The 14231-nt window shown below is 37.2% G+C and overlaps 1 protein-coding gene across 1 annotated transcript; it reads left to right on the forward strand.

Annotated features, from left to right (window-relative positions):
- The first annotated feature begins 604 nt into the window (after window positions 1-604).
- LOC139764561 (putative polypeptide N-acetylgalactosaminyltransferase 10) lies at window positions 605-13836 on the forward strand. Its single transcript, XM_071691341.1, has 11 exons — window positions 605-744; window positions 1930-2162; window positions 2715-2934; window positions 3500-3666; window positions 4461-4649; window positions 4928-5105; window positions 5746-5863; window positions 7313-7423; window positions 9437-9658; window positions 11409-11651; window positions 13012-13836. The coding sequence occupies exons 2-11, from the start codon at window positions 1964-1966 to the stop codon at window positions 13183-13185; spliced, it is 1821 nt and encodes a 606-aa protein (XP_071547442.1). The 5' UTR covers window positions 605-744; window positions 1930-1963; the 3' UTR covers window positions 13186-13836.
- Window positions 13837-14231: the final 395 nt, after the last annotated feature.

The raw sequence follows: 14231 nt of genomic DNA on the forward strand, positions 1-14231 counted from the left end.
GTTTCAGAGATACCCAAAATCATTTCTTAATTTGACCCAAGTTTCAGGTCACAGAGGAGCTCGTTTTCTAATAATCCTGGAAGGGGAGGATCTACTTAGGTTGAATTCTTATCAATAATGTAAAATTAGGTTTATGAAAAAAAATCGAGTCAAATGAACCTTAATCATAATACACTTTCTTGGTGGAAAATCTTGTCAGGTTAATCTATATAAAGATAGATCCTTGAGAATCTGAATATGGATATAAATATTCAATAATCAGATCAAAAGGAATATATACACATTCATGGTACTCTTCATTGTGCATGACCATGAATAAAAAAGATTGCTGTGATTGATATGGTTTTCGACTCATTAAAGCATATAATTAAAAAAAAAAAACCTGAAAAAATCTGATTCAGGTTTTTCAGTCGTAATACAACTAATGTTGTTGTGGTATCTCTGAGCAGTGTTCTCAGATCCAAGTGAACCTTTTCGACCTGACATATTTGTAACTCTTCAGTGAAATCGAAAAATAAGAATCCCTGATTGAATAGCAGTAAGGGCCAAATATATTATTAGATATCTTTATAGTTATTTCGTCTGCATGAGTCAAAATTATTATATACAATTTCCTGGGCAAAGTTATTCACTTGGCAATACTGTGACTTGTCAAGCTCTAGGGCAACTGTGTGACAGGTGTTCATGACGTCGTATGCCTGGAGATAACACCGGCCAGCCCTAGTAATGTACCTCAGCATACAGGTGAGAGGAAACTCATTGGATATAGTTGGTACCATGAATGAAAGATGAATATTAAAGGTCAAGAGCACCACCTAAGTAAATTGACGATGTGGGGGGGGAAAAGCCCAACAATGTACACCTCACATTTGGTTATAGTGATTTAGTAAGGTGATGGTGAGATATACCAAAACTGAGGAGTCCTTGGATGATAAATAAGTGATAAGGGAGAGGGTTGTAAAGTCAAAGAAATGGAAAAATAGTGTATGAAACGTTAATATGAACCAGTGGAAACTTCACCTAACTTCCCATAGCAGCCAAAATGTCCTTTTATTTTTAATGTTATTTAGGTAAAGGATACGTTTAGCCCTGCTGCTCAATATTTCTTGTAGTTGCAAGTGGTACTGACCAACCCTACTCGATTTGGAGCACTTATTTTGTTAATAACTGTGAAAACCTCTCCTTATTTCCCCTGGGAGCCTCCTCATTATATCCAATTTTAGTGTTTTAGTCAGAGCACATTGTACTGAACACACTGGCCATTGCATCAGCAGGAAGAAAGCATAAACAAAAAAGCAGAAGACACCAAAAGAAATGGGATCATTGCTCCAAACTCACCCCAAGCAGTAATTCCACACAGTCTCAGCAGTTGACCAAATTTTAATGACACTGTAAATCTCAGCTGCGAGGGAGAGTACGTTGAGGTTTTCATTGGTTTTGTTGATTTTTTCATTTGTTTCACCAGCTATTGAATTGATTAACTTTTTTTTTATTGTAAATGCTCTAAATCATGCACCAATAATTTAGACACCTGTGAAGAGTAAGGAATTTAAATATTGATATTTATCTAATGCCTTAAAAAAATAAGTGATAGGGCAAAACTGATCCTTTACCATTATTTGAAATGAAAATGAGGGTGAAAGGTGACTTAAAGAGCACCTCAGAAATAATATAGAATAAAAACGTTAGTGAATTCTATAGAATTAGTAAAGTTGATTTAGAGAACTGCATGATGTTAAGCATTTAAATACAGTGATAAAATAGTAATAGTAAGGTGGGCTAAAAGGTTATAGAAAATGTGGAGTCAACATTGCTTTAGAGGCAATTTCTGATTCTTTTATACTGAATCATGATTTCTATTACAGGCATGATAATTATCATTTGGTTCATGAGTGTACATTTTTATAATTTATGGGATACCTTCAATAGACGCGTTTTCAATGAAGAGTGAGGCATTCCAAGAATGAGGCTCCGACGTAACCTATTATGGTGGATAAAGACTGGGTCAGCATTGGTGATATTCCTCTTGGGGACTTACTTCACAGTGCGCCAAGCCCTGCATGATGCCAAAGACTCAGATGTCAAACCTCGAGAAGTGGTCTCACAAGAAGAAGTACCCATACCTGAGAAGAATATAGAAGTTGTAGAACCAGTAGCACAAAGTGAGTATAGTTGGGGAAGTGGGACAGTGTTCATTGGTTTTGGAATTTTGTGAATACTGAATCTAGCAACAGACACAAGACATAATACACATATACAGGGTTAACAAGACAATACATATATGTGATGTAGTGTTAAGCAGTGTGACCTACCAATCTCATGGACCCAAGATAGAAACTAGCTCACAGCCGTCCCTGCTGTTCATGATGAATGGGCACCAAACATGAGCTGGGGTATATATACAGTAAGCAAGTTAAAGTTAAGATATACATCTAGGATTAAGCGATCCCTTCTTTATAAAAAAAAAACATGAAGCCAACTTACAGCATACCTTCAGTTGACTCAGTCCTGTGCATGTTCAAGCAGAAAGCACATAGAATTTTTTTCACTCCATCCTTCCATCTCCAATGTAGTGTGTATTAAACTTGTATGTGTTTTCGGTTGTTGAGTTGGATTACATTTTTTGTTTTGTTTTAAAGTGATTCCTTTACCATGAGCTGCAGTAGCATAAATTGTAGATTTTTATAGAGATTACATGGACTTTCTTATTACAGATGAAATTAAAGTAGCAAGAGGATACAAGGACTGGAATAACTATGCCTGGCTGGAAGCTGAAAGTCGGCAAGTTGGCCCTGGAGAGCAAGGTCAAGCTTACTACCTCCCAGATAAATATCGAAATGAGAAAGACCAACTTTACAAGGTTAATGGGTTTAATGCTCGAGCCTCTGATGACATTGCTTTGAACCGCTCCTTACAAGATATAAGACATCCAAAGTAAGTTCCTTGTTAGGAATTCATGGATTGTAATTTTTGGATTAATTCAATTAAAATATTGTCATACTATCTGTAGGTACATAGATGACATGCTGTCAGTGGGCATAGGAAGTGATTAGGGGAACTACAGAATTGGTGTGGGAGTTTGCTCTGATTTCTGTGTATTGTGTAAGACAGCTAGAGAGAGAAAGTGAGTAGTAAGGGCAGTTGCTCTTTTTCTAGAGCTGCTTTGTGAAGCATGAAATGGTGAGCAGGCATAAAACAGAGTGTATGTTGAAAGAATGATTAAAAGGTAAATGAATGCAAAATTATATTTTTTGTTCACATACTTTATCAGGGAATTCATGGCCATAAAAACATTTATCTACAAAATTAAGGTTTACAGTAAAAAATTTCATTTGCTGGAGGCTTAATAGCAGCATTTAAAAGTTTTTGCTACAGGATTCTACATATTGGTTATATGATACAGATGCCTGTTTTTTGAAAAATAAGACCCTTGAGAACAATTAAGAATGTTCCCAGTCTCCGAATGCTTCTAGATGTCTTTAGGGTCTAAACTTTTCAGATGTAAGGAAAAAGTGTACTTAGAAACTCTTCCAACGGCATCAGTAGTTGTGCCTTTCCATAATGAGCATTGGACGACCCTTTTACGAACAGCTGTATCTGCTATCAACCGTTCACCAGACTCCCTTCTTCTTGAGGTTATTCTTGTTGATGATGCCAGCACAAAAGGTCAGGAAATGCAGTAAAACCTCTTTACCTTTTTGTTTATTATTCTGATAGAGAACCAGTTGTATATTGGAAAAATGAATTATACCATCAATGACATCAGCTGTTCCTATCTCTTTAATAAACGCATCTTTTAAGCATATGGAAAAGTTCATAGTTCTAATGAGGCCTGGCAGTGTGGGTTATTGTTCAGCAAAACAGCTAGAATAATAAAGGTATTAAGTATTTTTTATATTATACTTAATCACTTTTTTTTTTTTCCCAAAAGAGGGAACAGAGAAGGGGGCCAGGTGAGGATATTCCCTCAGAGGCCCAGTCCTCTGTTCTTAACGCTACCTTGCTAACGCGGGAAATGGCGAATAGTTTGAAAAAAAAAAATAAATCGCTGATTCCCGCGTCAGAGGTAGCGCAAGGGAAACAGATGAAAGAATAGCCCAACCCACCCATATACACATGTATATACATAAAGGCCCACACACACACATTACATATATATATATATATATATATATATATATATATATATATATATATATATATATATACACCCATACACGCACATATACTTATCAACATATACACATATACTTACATATACACATGTACATCTTTAGGATGTTCAGGTACAGTATCATATTTTCAAGGATTACACAGTCACTTAGCTAGATGCTTATTTCCAGTTTGAAAATTGACTAATACTGTATTTATTATACATAGATGTACCATTTTAGTTTCACTTCACTAATACAGTATTATTTCACTTAGTTTTACTCTATATTATGAACTTTCAATAACAGGGTTTCTCAAGAACAAGCTGGATGACTATGTACGCAAGAACCTCCCTAAAGTAAGAGTTGTCCACCTGGCAAAAAGATCTGGACTCATTCGAGCTCGACTTGCAGGTGCAAAGGTAGCAAGGGGGGATGTCCTTATATTTTTAGATTCTCACACTGAATGCACTACCAACTGGCTACCTCCATTGCTTGGTAAGTTGAATTTTAAACTGATAAGCAATTATTGTATATTTTATAAAACAAATAAAATTTTTCTATGGCCATACCATAAGGAATTTTAAGGACAGTGGCCAAAATGTATGAGGGAGAATCTGCATGTGATTTAACTTGATATGAAAGACTGGATATAGATGAAATGCCATTGAATTTTGTAAAATAACTTTTTGTTACTTTTCATAGTATCACTTAAAAGTTATCAGTAATGAAAGAACTCTTTTTTTTATTTTTACAAATATATCTTTCACGTTCAGAACCCATTGCAAAGGACTATCGGACATGTGTTTGCCCATTCATTGACGTGATTGACTACGAGACATTCGCATATCGAGCTCAAGATGAAGGTGCTCGTGGGGCTTTTGACTGGGAGTTATTCTATAAACGTTTACCATTGTTAGAAGGAGATAAAAAGAACATGCCAGAGCCATTTAGGTAAGGACCACAATTGATTCATTGGATTTTAGTTTTTAGAATATGTATTTTGAGACTTTTCCTTCTCAGTAATTGTTATGCATGTTACTCACCCTTTTTAATCACTCTTTACTCTGTTTAGTTTCGTCTCCCTTGTGTAAAAACTGAATGGTATTCTAATATTTGACCGTAAATCTTATGTAAATTCTGTTTGTGTACTTCAATAATTTTGATCTGCCGTATCAAATGAAATATAGAATGGCGAGTGAAGTTTTTTTACTAATATAATGTGTCATGCATTCACACTATTAGTTATGAAACTACTCTTAATTTTAGTATCTCTTTGATGACTTAACCTGATCTCTTCCCCAGAGCTGTTTGTCAGAAAATAGTTTGGAAGTCTTTTTAACTTAATAGAACTTCACAACCATGACAATCTAGTTTTCTGTCTCGCATGATCCTTCTTAGTCCACTGTGTGCTCTCACCAGTGCCATCCCACTCTTCTTCCAAAACAATCAAATTACCTCTTTTGCTGTGACTAAGAAAATAAAACCGTCAATAAACACTGCTAATATTTTAAGTTACCCAAATCAAGTGATGCATTTGCTTAAGTAATTCTGTAAGTGATTACTAACACTGCAGCTTTGTTGCCCTTTTCAGGAGCCCAGTGATGGCGGGTGGTTTGTTTGCCATTAGCAATAAGTTCTTCTGGGAGTTGGGAGGCTATGATCCAGGGCTAGATATATGGGGAGGCGAGCAATATGAACTTTCCTTCAAGGTTGGTATTATGTTTATCCTTGCATTTTATCCTCACAAATTTTTCTGTTCACAGAAGGAAGCTGTATTCAGTATGCTATCTTTGCTGGACAAGTTGGTAACTCTTGGGTACCAAAGTATCATTCTTTCAGTTGTTTGCCATTCCTGTATGAAAAGGTAATGTCATAAACAGACGAATGAGCTTGACTATCTCTGATCTTGCTCTTGAAAAGTAATGTAAGAGTTGGATTTACAGACTCCTACTTCCACCCCTCATACCTGGTTCCATATGCTAGATGGTGGTGTGTTAGTAAATATGTTATTGTAGATAATCATACCATGTGTGTCTTACACCAAGTGCTTAATATTAAGAATAGTATTTTTTGCACTTGACTATGAATGTGATGGATTGGCTTTACAACAAAACAGAATTTGCGGTGTGCACAGCCATGAAGTGGAAGTGCAGCAAGCAGTACAGAGTGGCAACCCCTTCTCAAATGATAGTCTGCCTGTACTTTCCAGTCAGAAGTTAAGGTGACTGGGAACCAACAAATAGGACTTATGGCACCATGATTAGCTACTATATATTCTCAACAACTCCAGATAGTTTCACATTTTGCTGCAGGCAGCATAATGACTAGTTTTTTATTTACAACCTATCCTTCTTAATTCCACACATTAGTCATGGAGAACTCTTCAGTTGCAGCTTGATTCAGGTTAGAGAAATTTATTGTGGAATGCAATTGCAGCACAAATTAAACATTGCAAGACTTTGTATTTAATAAGTTCTGTCTTGATAGTTCACATGACTGATCTTGTCATTGCTGTATTTACACACAAAGCAGTTGAAAGAATTACTGTACTTATGTGCTGTACACACACGGAAACAGTGGTGTGTCTTGCAAACCCACATATTTCATGGTGCATTTGCTCATTTCTTAATCTTTTATATGTTTGCCATTTCCTGCATTAGTAACACTACAGCAGATTAGGAAATGGCCTGTCTTTCACACCTATATTTAGATGTATTTTGCAGATTAGGAAGTAAAGAACATTTGGTGTGCAAATTTCTGTGTGAATTTCAGTGCTCCAAATGCATTTCATTTTTATCAAATGGTTCAGATTCATTAATGAAACATCTATTTCCAACCCAGTCATAAGCTGTTTTTGCTTATTTCAGATAATTCCAATATGCCCCTCAGCCCTTTATTTTGAGATAAAAGTTTATTTGAGGTAATAGAATAATCAGTTAATTCCTTTTACATATTAATTTCGTAATGAATATTTGAATGTATTGGAAGGTTAAGAGAAAAATCTAGATTTGGCCCTTTCTGCAGAATTTGCATAGAGTGAAATGGTTAAGATCTTGTAATTATCAACCTATATGTAGTCATGTACCTGTAGGTATTGGAAATAGTGCGAGATAAAATGCGGTGTTATATATATTTCAAAATGGTTTATTTTTTTTCAGATTTGGCAGTGTGGTGGGACCATGGTAGATGCACCATGTTCACGTATTGGTCATATTTACCGCAAGTTTGCACCATTTCCAAACCCAGGCGTGGGAGACTTTGTTGGCCGGGTTAGTTGGAATATTTATTTAGTTGTTAGATCATGTTATACATATGTACATGCACACACACACACATTTATGCATGCCAGTACTTTTCCCTCATATAACATCATTAGGAAGTAAAGCTCAGTGCCCTTCTGCCTGGCCTGTCAGTGGTGGACTATTTCCACCCAAAAAACTGAATATCTTTGGTACGTTTCCTCATGATAGGAGTGTACTAAACCTAAGATAATTCATCAGAGTAGTATCTGTGAGTGGTTCTAGAGGCACTGTTTATTATAGTTTTAAAATTAAGGAATAAAAATGGCTGGGAATAATCGTGGGGTCTTGGATTTTGAAACAGGATGTAGAGAGCTTATCATAATAACTGGATCAGCAGAAAAGTAGTGTAAGAAGGACTTGAGTGTTAGAAAGCAAAGAAATGGAATGGAAACAAGCTATCTTTCTCTTTTTGTACAGTGACTGACATGGCATGCCATGACAAAACATGCCCCAATCAAAGGCCAAGGCTATCTTGGGTAAAATAAAAAAAAAGTGAGTGAAAAAGAAATTAGAAATGATCAGAGCTCCACAGATATTTTAGAACTGTAAGGAATAGTAGTGTTATCAAAGTGGAAGTACTGACGATAACAATCCAGAAATAGAATTAAGAGCTGCTGCTAGACTTTGCAAGCATGTGGTTACACCATGAATGAAAATTTCAGTCATCTTCATCAAGGTTGTGTCATTGACAGTGGACGAAAAGGAGTACAATCTTACCAGGGAAGTTCTTACTTCTAAGTTGTCCCTAATTTCCCTGCAGTGATTGGAGTTCAAGTTCCTAATGAAATAGGTCCTGGGGCAGCAGCATCACGAAATCAGTTAAAATGAGATTGAAACTAAAGAATCAAGTAAGAGAATTTGAAATATTTGATGGAAATAGGGAGAGGAAAAAGTGCAGACATAATGGAAAAGTGAAATTGGCACTATAAGTAGGAATACCAAAGTAGATAGGTGAAAAGGGGCCAGTTTGGATGACCCAACTAGGAAATGACTCAAACAGAGGCACAGAGAACAAGAGAAATTGCTTTTGCTGATGAACAAAGACCAAGAAACACATCTAATGGACCTTGGGCTAAGGAACAGAAGTGATAGTTAACTACTGAAGCAGAGGAACATAGGTAAAGGATTATTGCTGAAACAACTCCATAGAAATGAAGAAAATTATTAAGTAATGGTGAAGGATACTAGTGGGAGAGTCAAGGACCAAGGTGCATTAAGGAAAGAGTGGAAGGAGAGGTCATTGTCTTCTGGCAAAAAATGGTCTTGAATGCAGAGAATATATAATCATGATGGACACACGGAAATGAATTGTTTGAGGATATGTGGGATGAGTCAGGTTGCTCAAGGAATGACACTGTAAAAGATGTGATAGTAAGTACAGTTTGACTGACAAAGCTAACCAGGTTGTGCTGAATTGGATTGAACATTTGAAGGAATGAGTAAGAGGATCTACATATTAGAAGTTGAGGGAGGAAGTGGAGAAGAAGACTGAGATGGAAGGATGGAGTGATGGAGGCTTTGGGATACTGGGACTGGAAGTGTGGGAAAGATGAAAGGGTTTAATAGGATAGAATAGATGAGATCACTGTGGTATATGATGGTGATGTGTTGTCAGTTGGCTGGACCATGGCTTATGAAGTGCTCAAGGATTAGTCTGTGGGGTTTGGTTATTTATGGTAAGTGCTGGTTTCAGAACATTATACATGACAGCTAGAGTGAATGTGAGCAAATGAGGTCAATGCTGTTTGTTGCTGGTGTTACCTTATTAAGCAGGGAATACAGTCAGACATGAATATTAAGGTGCTGGTAAATAAAAATGCATATTTAATGATTTATGATTCAGATTGAATAGCCTTGCTTGGGAATGATTTGACTTAGTATTTGAAGGCATTTTAGTGATTATTATTGTATGCACAGAATGTTTAGTACCATTCATCCCTGCTTTTAAGTTTAATTCACATTGTTGCCTTTTAACTACAGAATTACCGTCGTGTGGCAGAGGTCTGGATGGATGAGTATGCTGAATATCTCTATAAACGTCGACCATCTTATCGTAATATTGACCCAGGTGACTTGACAGACCAAAAGGCAATCAGAAAAAGGCTGGAGTGTAAACCATTCAAGTGGTTCATGAAGGAAGTGGCTTTTGATTTGACCAAAGTTTACCCACCAGTTGAACCACCAGATTTTGCTAGCGGTAAAGTAAGTCTTCATTATTTTTTTTCATTTTCTTTTTCTGCTGACAGAAACTCATGATTCAATGTTTCAGATGTTCAACAAAAAATTACGTTAATATTCTATTGTTATGAATATTCTGCTATTATTCATTGTGGCTAAATATGTGCGAGAGAGCTGAAGAAGGTGTACTAATATGATTTTACATATGGATAGGGATAAGTGAAGTGAGACTGCTTAAGTAGATTTCCATTTTGGAAGTACAGGGAACAAGGAAAATGGGTAAATTGAGGAAGAGGTGGAATGAAAGATTCTTAGAGTGAAAGGGGCTGAACATACAGGAGGATGTAAGGCATGCATGGGATAGAACTGAACTAGGGCATATGAATTAGGAATATACATGCAAACATATGACACATATCTTGAAGTGTTTCAGTATTAGTTTGTTGATTCATACATCATAATTGTTTTTCTTCTTGAAAGTAGTTGTGTAAGTAAAACAGTAAATTTTTTTTTTTTTTGCTTTGTCTCTGTCTCCCGCGTTTGCGAGGTAGCGCAAGGAAACAGACGAAAGAAATGGCCCAACCCACCCCCATACACATGTATATACATACGTCCACACACGCAAATATACATACCTACACAGCTTTCCATGGTTTACCCCAGACGCTTCACATGCCCCGATTCAATCCACTGACAGCACGTCAACCCCGGTATACCACATCGCTCCAATTCACTCTATTCCTTGCCCTCCTTTCACCCTCCTGCATGTTCAGGCCCCAATCACACAAAATCTTTTTCACTCCATCTTTCCACCTCCAATTTGGTCTCCCTCTTCTCCTCGTTCCCTCCACCTCCGACACATATATCCTCTTGGTCAATCTTTCCTCACTCATTCTCTCCATGTGCCCAAACCATTTCAAAACACCCTCTTCTGCTCTCTCAACCACGCTCTTTTTATTTCCACACATCTCTCTTACCCTTACCCTGTGGAAGGTATTAAGAATATATGGTGTGGGAGGCAAGTTGTTAGAAGCAGTGAAAAGTTTTTATCGAGGATGTAAGGCATGTGTACGTGTAGGAAGAGAGGAAAGTGATTGGTTCTCAGTGAATGTAGGTTTGCGGCAGGGGTGTGTGATGTCTCCATGGTTGTTTAATTTGTTTATGGATGGGGTTGTTAGGGAGGTGAATGCAAGAGTTTTGGAAAGAGGGGCAAGGATGAAGTCTGTTGGGGATGAGAGAGCTTGGGAAGTGAGTCAGTTGTTGTTCGCTGATGATACAGCGCTGGTGGCTGATTCATGTGAGAAACTGCAGAAGCTGGTGACTGAGTTTGGTAAAGTGTGTGAAAGAAGAAAGTTAAGAGTAAATGTGAATAAGAGCAAGGTTATTAGGTACAGTAGGGTTGAGGGTCAAGTCAATTGGGAGGTGAGTTTGAATGGAGAAAAACTGGAGGAAGTGAAGTGTTTTAGATATCTGGGAGTGGATCTGGCAGCGGATGGAACCATGGAAGCGGAAGTGGATCATAGGGTGGGGGAGGGGGCGAAAATTCTGGGAGCCTTGAAGAATGTGTGGAAGTCGAGAACATTATCTCGGAAAGCAAAAATGGGTATGTTTGAAGGAATAGTGGTTCCAACAATGTTGTATGGTTGCGAGGCGTGGGCTATGGATAGAGTTGTGCGCAGGAGGATGGATGTGCTGGAAATGAGATGTTTGAGGACAATGTGTGGTGTGAGGTGGTTTGATCGAGTAAAACAGCAAATACAGTGTAATTTTACAGATACAGAGTGTGGCAAGCTCCAGCTTATGTGTTGATACAAGATACAAGCCTCACGGAGAGAGATTTGGCCTTCAGGAATGTGGTCGTGGAGGAGAACAGACTTTTCATTTAACATGGCACAAAGACATTAGGCCAGGCAAACGTCCTGTATGTTGGGATGTGTCTAGTGGAGATTCCCAGGCTCCTGTATTGCTGTATAATTGTCATGGTATGGGTGGCAATCAACTCTGGAGATACAATCCGGTAAGTAATTGAATGAATGTGGAGAATTTGTGTGAAATGGTTTCATTTCATTATCCTATGTTATTTTATGCAAAACTGTCTTTAGTTGAGATATATTGAGAATCAGAGCAATGAAATGACATTTAAGGGTATAATTGGAGGGCTTTTGGACCCTAGTGTAAATGAAAATGACAAAAAGCTTGTCAACCTGTGTGCTGAAAGAGGAGAAGCAATCAGGATTATGTGGTGAAAGAAAAGGTGCAAACATTGGTACTGGATGAGTGGGGTCGGTGGGTGTTAAGGGATATGTATCAATTAACTTGCAAAGGAGAGGTTGTTTGATGTGAACCTGCTCATTACGAGAAGTAGGTGGTGGAATTGTTTGAACAGTTTTGGTAAAATGAGAATTGAAATTGATGGTAGATTTAGAAAAAATAATTAAATGACATGGTGTCCAAGAATAATCTTACATACAGTATCCAAGAAAAGCCTTCTCTGTCTCCCCATATGTTTTCAAAGGCAATGTCACACTTACATTTTATTTCTTTGTCATTCCTCCTTTGGCATTGATTACCCTCTGCAGACATCTGGACATGGAACTGGTAAGGTTCTTGAAGTTTTCTAGGTCTATAAGGTCTTGATCTACTGAATGAGGCAGGTCACTGATTAGGTCTTGCAAAAAGCAGCTGCCTGATTATGCGTTCTGAGCACTCACTGCACCTAGAAATCTCGTGTACCCACATTTTCTTGCTTCCAGGTGAGAATTAGGCTTTCTCCTCCTTAGAAAGGTAAGAGCCTACCATCTTGAAGCACAGGTGGAAGAAATACAGCACCCAAAAGCAAAATTTTCAAAATATATTGGAAGTGTAGAAGAGCTAAGATTAAGAGAACATCATTTCCTCAAGATAGCCAGAGGCACACTGAGGTGGGTTGCAGGTGCTCACACCATTAGAAATACAAGTCTCAGCAACTAGATGTACAATGACTTCACCCTGAGTGCATCATATGCTTCTACCCACAATAAACCATACCCGTGTATTGCCTTTGAAACTAAACTCGGTTAGGATGATGTTTTTTTTTCGGACACTGTATTTACAAAAGAAGTGGTTAAAGTGAGCATGCATGGAAAAATGGCTTTTGAGCAAATATATCTGAAGAGTTTGAATGATGAAATGCACTGGGTCAGAGTAAATGAAAGTAGAGAAACGGTAAAGAAGTGGAAGGTATTTAGGGAAGCAGGATTTAAATGTGCATATGTGGATGTAAAAGAAGCTGAGCGAGTAGTGGAAATTGAAACAAAAAAGTGAGGTGGATAAAAAGTGTCTTCTACCTCTTTACAGCTTAAAACTGGATGTTAATCAACTGATGTACATTTTTGTAGGAAAAGCAGTGGCTTGTGCATGGTGGTAACCCACGTTGTCTGGACAGCAATCCTGGTAACAAAGAGATATTTGTGTCTACCTGTAATCCACAGCAAGAGACACAAAAATGGAAATTTGAGCGTTTTGATGCTGGAAGGTTAGCCAAATGGGACCAAGCAGGACCAGAATTATGAAGAAAGAAGCCATAGTCTTTATTAGCATGTAGTATTTTACTGTGTCTTCAAAATTTACAGTGAAAGTGCGAAATTTAAGTTGTGTTTGTAAGCATGCAGGACCATTTTGGGTATGGACTTTTAAAGTATCCTGTTCCTTATACTAAAAAGTTATATATAATTTGTTTGTGATTGTGGCATGGATGCATATCCAAATATTGTATGGTAATATTTGTAAGCAAAGAACAGCTATGAATGTCATTTTCCTTATCATGCTTGCTAAGATAGGAGTTTATGTACAATTCATGTAAGTGTATGTAACTAATATGTGTGATTATTGGTTGAAAGCAAAGAACATACATGATGCACAATAACTAATTATGATTAAATTCTTTTATTGTTGATGTAGTGATTTTCTTGATGCCATAATTTTAGTTCAATTTACCAAGGGGTTTGACAAGTGTATATTTCCGTGTGTTGGTGTGTCAATACTCTGTAAGCAGTTTGTGTGCAGCAATTCAGCTGTAACAGGAAAAAAAAAAAGAATATCTGTGGTAAAGTTGGAGTGATCTATGTATAAATACTGATGTTGAGATGGACCTCAATTTCTTCTACCTCTTTAATATTTTTTTATTAAGAAAATGATTGAAAATAAAATACACTGAGTTTTAAGGATTTTTTTTTTTTTACTCTACTTTTGATTTCTTATTGTATAGCTGAACTGTATATGAATTTTCTTAAAAAGTTCTCTTAATTTGTTAACAAACATTCCTGGTGTCCAAAGCACCCATCCACCCAAAAGTGAAGTAAGACAAGAGACAAGTAGGTGGGCAGGCCATTAGATATATTTTTCAGTTTTTGTATTACAATACTTGCATTTACTTTCATGAGTTTGTACGTATATTCCTTTTGGTAAAAAATTTATTTTTCCTATACTCAAGAAAGTGGTGAAAAATAAGTCTGAATGGGGAGGAAGTGGAGTGCATTAAATAACTGGGAGTGGCAATGACAGTGGATGTAACCATTGGGGTTGAAGTGAACCACTGGGTGTCCTGAAGTGAGAGGCG

Source organism: Panulirus ornatus, chromosome 50 (assembly GCF_036320965.1).
Source record: "Panulirus ornatus isolate Po-2019 chromosome 50, ASM3632096v1, whole genome shotgun sequence".
Classification (NCBI taxonomy): Eukaryota; Metazoa; Arthropoda; class Malacostraca; order Decapoda; family Palinuridae; genus Panulirus; species Panulirus ornatus.